At 38.6% G+C, this 6,296-nt stretch overlaps 1 protein-coding gene across 1 annotated transcript; it reads left to right on the top strand.

Moving 5' to 3' along the window:
• Window positions 1–565: 565 nt before the first annotated feature.
• Window positions 566–979, top strand: LOC142441036 (cytochrome c oxidase subunit 7B, mitochondrial). The gene has a single exon (XM_075543140.1). The coding sequence runs from the start codon at window positions 610–612 to the stop codon at window positions 847–849; it is 240 nt and encodes a 79-aa protein (XP_075399255.1). The 5' UTR covers window positions 566–609; the 3' UTR covers window positions 850–979.
• Window positions 980–6,296: the final 5,317 nt, after the last annotated feature.

Here is a 6,296-nt window from a genome sequence, read left to right as displayed (position 1 = left end):
CATTTTGCTTGAATCTGCAATCCATGGTCATGAAAGCAAGAGTGGAACAATCAGATTATGTATTGAATTGGGAGATCTGCAGGTCTCAGTAAAGTGAGCAAAGGTGTCACTTTGCAGACTAAGGTATGCTTGATCCAAGCCATCATCTCACATATGTGTGAAAGCTGGGCAATGAATCAGGAAGCTGCAGCTCTTTATCCATTTGAATTAGGAGGTTGACAAAGAATATTAAAAGTGCCCTGGGCTGCCAGAAGAACAAGAAAATGTGTCCTGGCAGAAGTCCAGCTCAACTGTTCCTTAGGACTGAGGAGTGAGAGGCTTTGTCTTGGAAACCCAATGCGGCAGCTCTCCCCTGTCATATCGGGTTGTTATTAGCAATTATCTACTCAAAACGGATTTTTTTTTTTTGCTAACCCATGGTCAAAATTGTGATGTTGGTGAGGAATATTGACAGAACCTTTGACTGTCAAAACAATAAAAAATATGTCTTGGAAGAACATGGCCAGGGTCTCACTTAGGGAGAAAGATGACAATACTTTGTCTTAAAAAAAAATCTTTGTCTCCAGAGCCAGCCGCTGCAGTTGCCGCAGTTCTGTGAACTTCTTCGCGATGTTTCCCTTGGCCAAAAACGCACTAAGCCGTCTTCAAATGCGAAGCATTCAGCAAGCAATGGCAAGGCATAGCCACCAGAAACGGGCACCTGATTTCCATGACAAATATGGCAATGCTATTTTAGCTGGTGGAGCCACTTTCTGTATTGCTGTATGGACATACACAGCAACACAAATTGGAATCGAATGGAACCTGTCCCCTGTTGGCAGAGTTACCCCAAAGGAATGGAGAGAATAGAAATTAAATCAGCTGGTGGTGTAATAATTGTTTCAAAATCAACTTTTAAAGTGATTCAAGTAAAAGCACCACATGCATTAACATATGGCATTATTGAAGAAATAAAATACATTTGAAACTAAAAAAAAAATCTTTGGACATTTTGTAAAGAAAGAGCAGTCCCTGGAGTAACACATCACGCTTGATAAAGTGGAGGGTCAGGGAAAATTAGGAAGCCCCTCAAGGACATGTATTGGCACAGTGGCTTCAGTAATGGGCTCAAACATAGAAATAATTGTGAAATTGGCACAGCACTGGGCAATGTTTGTGTAAAATTGCTGTGTCAAAATGGACACAACGGCACCTAACAACAAGGTTTAGAAATATAATGATGAAGGAAATGAGCACCATCTATATCTCCTAAAATCCTGCTCCTCATGAGTAAGACAAACTATTAAAGGCTAATACCAAAACCATGGTATTTTCCATCATCTTATATGCTTATTAAAGCTGAACAATGAATAAGGAAGCCTGGAAAAGAATCAATGAATTTGATTCGTGGTGTTGGTAAAGAATATTGAAAGTATCACGGTCTATCGGAAGCACAAACAGACCTGCATTGGATGAAGCGCAGCCAGAATGCTCCCTAGAAGGGAGGATGGTGAGACTTTGCTCGCATGCTGTGTTAGGCTCGGTTCTCTAGAGAAGCAAACTAGTACCTATCTCTATCTCTATAGAGATGGAGATATCTATCTATATATTTATAGATATATCTATATAGTATGTATCTCATATATATGTGGGAAAGATATAAACCAGAGAAAGAGAGAGGGAAGCTTATATTTAAAGAATGACACACACACACAGCTGTAGAAATAGGCAAGTCCTATTTGAGTCCTCTCAGGCTGATGGCTAGAGTCAGAAGACTCCTTAGATTCATCAGCAGATTAGATTTATGTATGGTTGGAGAGACAAATTAATACAAAGTCAGCAGGTCAGATGGCAGACTACTGGTGGCCCCTGGAACCAGCAGGCAATATAGCAGGCCACTGATTCAAGTCCCCAAACTGGAAATCAATGAACCCAATGCAGGACCCCGAACCAGAAAAAGGCAAACAAGCTTTTCCAGAGTTGCTGTATGTAGGAAATTGTGCAGACTCGAGAGGGAACTTCTTTCAATTGCATCAGGACTGTGACTTACATAAGGGGACTGCACTCTGCCCTAATCTTACAAAGAGTTGTGACTCATTGATGATCCTATTGTGAAGTTGATTGTGTTGTGTTAGGTTACATCATGGGGGATTACTAGGCCTTCATTGCCAAGTCACTGAGAAGTCTGGACTAGCCAAGATGACACAAGACCTATCACACATACTTTGGACATAGTATCAGAAGAGACTAAAAAAATACATCATGTTTGTTAAAATAGAGGGTCAGTATCAAAGAGGAAAACCTTCAGCAAGATGGACTGACACAGTGCTGGCAACAATGGGATCAAGCATAATAACACCAGTGAGGGTGGTGCCGGCTACAGCAGTGTTGCTTTCTGCTGTACTTGGGGCCGATATGTGTCAGAGCAGAGCAGACTCCACATCACCTACTAACACAACGTAAAAACCAGAATACAATGGAATGATACTATCAATGTTGTGATATAAATTAGTCAACTTAGAATTCTATACCTAGTATAAATATATCTCAAAACCAAATATGAAATACATATTTTTTCAGAACCCAAATAGAGTAAACCATCAACAAACCATGTAGTAAAATCATTCTAAACACTGTACTTCAGCCAAAAGTAACTTGATCTCTGTCATAAGGCAAATACGTGGGTAATAGAATATGCTGTCTTCCCTTGGCATCAATTAATTCCTCCTCATTGCAGGAATCTTTGAGTGGTCCTGGCTTCGTAGTGGTTACATGTTGGGCTGCAATCCTCATGGTCAGCAGTTCAAAACCACTAGCAGCTCTGTGGGAGAAAGATTGGACTTTCTACTCCTGTAAACAGTTACAGTCTCAGATACCCACAGGATATTAGGAGACAGAATTGACTCAGTGGCAGTGAGCTGGGGGATCCAAATGGTTGAGTGTTAACTGAAAAGTTTGTAGTTTGAATTCATCCAGAACTGACTTGGAACAAAGGGCTGGAAATCTACTCCTAAAGGTCACAGTCGCTGAAAATCCTATGGAGCAAAGTTCTACTTCAAAACAATGCAATTGCCATGCATCCTAATTTACTCACTCCACGGCAGCTAGCTTAGTTGCCCTGTCACCTGGCTTCTTTCTTTCTTTCTTTTTTACTGTTCATTATGATTTGGTAAAATTTAGAGAACAAATTGATTTTCCATTAGACAGTTCATGCACATTTTGATTCATGATATTGATTGTAATCCCCAATGTAACAGCACATTTCCTACTTCTCCCTTGTGTTTACTGTTTCCACGTGCCCTTCCTTTCTATCCACTCCTGATGTGCGAACTTTATACCTGGACAAATGCTGCCCTACAGCAGTTTGGTCCAGTATGGTTGATTGTTCTGAGGAGTGTGAACTTTCCTGGTGTTATTGTTTACCACACAGACCTATCGTTTGGCTGAGGTTGAGCTACGGTAGTGAGTTCAGCTTCAGGCCTGAAGAATGTCTAGACCTATGGTCTCAGTTAGGGTCATAAGTTATGTAGCTTATGACATGGTTGTCCTGTCTTTTCACCCAGCCTCTCAACAGTTGTCCCCCAACCGGCCCTCCTGGTCCTGCCCCATCTAGTTTTCATGATAAGAATCTTACTGTCTTGCAGTCCAGTCTCCACTATTGTAGTCACTGTTTACCCCTCCTGCCATATCCCATCGGATAAAATCCTCTCTTTTTTGTGTGTGTGAGCACGATAAACCCTTTTTAAGCTACCAGTGAAATTTCAGCGCACAGTAACCTCAAGACCTTGCTCTGTTATCACACACGAACTCTCTCCAAGGAGTTTAGCTTCTTATCCCTTTGGGTGGCTTTGCATCGAAATGTGCCGTGATCTCCTTCCTGGGACTTTGAGGACTAGTTTGATTTGTTTTCTGACCTTCTTGAGTGAGTTTCACATTTTTATGTAATGCTTGACAGACCGTCCACAATATCCACATGTGTCCCCCTAAGGTCACATGTAAAATAATCTTAATGGACCATACAAGATGCAAGAAAGAATGAAGAGAAAATAAATGAATAAGTCTAATGACATATAACAATGATGCTTGAGGGTTTTATCCAAAAAAGCAAAATTTAAGGTACATTAAAATAACAGCATAAAATGGCTATGGAGGTGTATTAGTTTAAAATGTCTAAGACCTTATTTAATTCAGGAGGAAAAATATTAATTTTAAGCATTGATAAGTAACAGACATGTTGTGGTTACTAGACTGACCACTAAAGTAATAGAAATAGAACTTATAAATCCTAAACTAATAGAAGGAAAATTTGAATGAGCCAATAAAATAGCCAATTCTTTAAAAAAATTTAATAGCCAATTTACCACATTTGCACACACTCAAAAGGCAAGAAAAGAAAACAGGTGAACCTGAGAAAACACAAAAATAATAAACTTTAAGTTCAAATAAGTAATTTAACCCAGATATGTAATTCCAATAAACACAAATTGTCTTAGTGCTGCTGTAACAACAATATCACAAGTGGGTGTTTTTTAAAGATCAGAAATTTATTTTCTCACAATTCCGGAGGGTGAAGTCCGAAGTCAGGAACTAGCTGCTGAAAATCTCCTTTTAAAATTCATTCCAACTTCTAGTTGTCGGCAATCCTTATAGTTTTGATCTTCTAGACTCATCTTCCTCCGGTGTCTTCAGATAGCGTGTCTGTCTTCCTGCTGTGACTGTTTGCCTGTCTCGTGTCTGGTCAGCTGGTTTTATATCTCAAAAAGGTTTAAAACACACGCTGTGCTGAGATGGGCTCATTAACATAACAAAGAAAGCCTTATTCTAAATAGGATGACACACAAAAATATGGGGGTTAGGATGTCAACCCATACTTGGGGGAACATAATTCAATTCATAATATAAATTAGCTAGCTGCTTCAAGAAACCCAAATATTGTAAGATGAAACAACCGCATATTGGATCAGACTGATATGCTACAGAAGATCTTTTTTTTCCCCTTCATCTAATAAAGAGTTCGTGGAGATAAAATCATTGAGAGGAAATAAACATTTCCCTAACATGTATATGCTATGTAAATTTGATACCCTGCTAAAAAGCATATGTACATTTTCTTTATATTATCATAATTTAAAAACACATAATGAGGTTATGCCTGACATTGATTTTCACAGCTCTCCATTAGCTACCTTCCCTGTTAACTACATAGTTCAATAATTATTTGTAAACATATGAATTATTACAAATATGTTTGCATTGCCTCTGAAACACCTCAGAGAGATAGTTACTGTCAGTATCATTTTGGTAATATATTTCTAATTATTTGTACTGATAATCAGTAAATGCTATATAGGTATGGTTACTTGCTGTTAATAATTTATGATTAAATAACATTTCCTAGGCACGTTAGAAATAATTTTATGTTTGATGAAAGCTGTTCATCTGCCTCGCTAACATACAACTTTTAAGTGGAAATTTATTAACCATTACTTCATTATCATGGAAAGTCTTCAACTGCAATTTTCAGAATATTTCCCCAAAGGTTTGGAAATTAGAAATGTCTTCTATACTAAACTGCTCTTAGGTAGAGTGCAATAGTAGAGCACTATTGCTAACAACAGGCATCCTGGTGTCATTGTGGCTAGGCACTGCACTGCTAACTGCAAGGCCAGTGGTTCAAACCCATTAGTCCATCTGCAGGAGAAATGAAGCTGTCTGCTCCCCTGAGGATTTATAGTCTAGGAAGCCCTGGATAGGGTCTCTATGAATCAGAATCAACTCAATGGCAGTGAGTTTGGTTTTGATTTGGCATTTCTAATAACAAAGACAACATCTCTATTTTTTCAGAATACAGTTTTTCTGGCACCAAATCAAACACTGTTGAGTAGTCAAAAAATAGTATATATGCTTGAGAGAGTAGAGTAGGAAAAATAAAGTAAATAATAGGTTATGTGATGAAAGGTTCTAAGAAGAAAAATCAAAACAGAGAAGATTAGGAAATGCAGTAATGGGGAAGGCTACACAGAAAGTTGTAAAAACTCAAACAAGTGGAAGAACAAGGTGTGTGGAAATCTAGGGAAAGAACTGCAAAGAGAACAGTAAATGCAAAGACCCTCAGACAGAAGCATGTCAGGCACATTTAGAAAACAACTGGGTCAAAGTGAGGAAGAGGGAAAATAACAGGGGATGAAAGATGACAAAAGACTACCTTGAACCACCTTTTAGGCCATTATTATATTTTGAACCTTTATGTGAGGGAGACGGAAAGGCGTTAGAGGATTTTGAACTGAGGAATGACCAAAAATTTGAAGCTAATTAGT

The sequence above is a fragment of the Tenrec ecaudatus genome, chromosome 2 (genome assembly GCF_050624435.1).
Source record: "Tenrec ecaudatus isolate mTenEca1 chromosome 2, mTenEca1.hap1, whole genome shotgun sequence".
Classification (NCBI taxonomy): Eukaryota; Metazoa; Chordata; class Mammalia; order Afrosoricida; family Tenrecidae; genus Tenrec; species Tenrec ecaudatus.
This window is presented reverse-complemented; position numbering and strand designations above follow the sequence as displayed.

What these genes read in the sequence shown, in the direction of transcription:
- LOC142441036 (XM_075543140.1), top strand. Translation starts at nt 610, where the DNA reads ATGTTTCCCTTGGCCAAAAACGCACTAAGCCGTCTTCAAATGCGAAGC.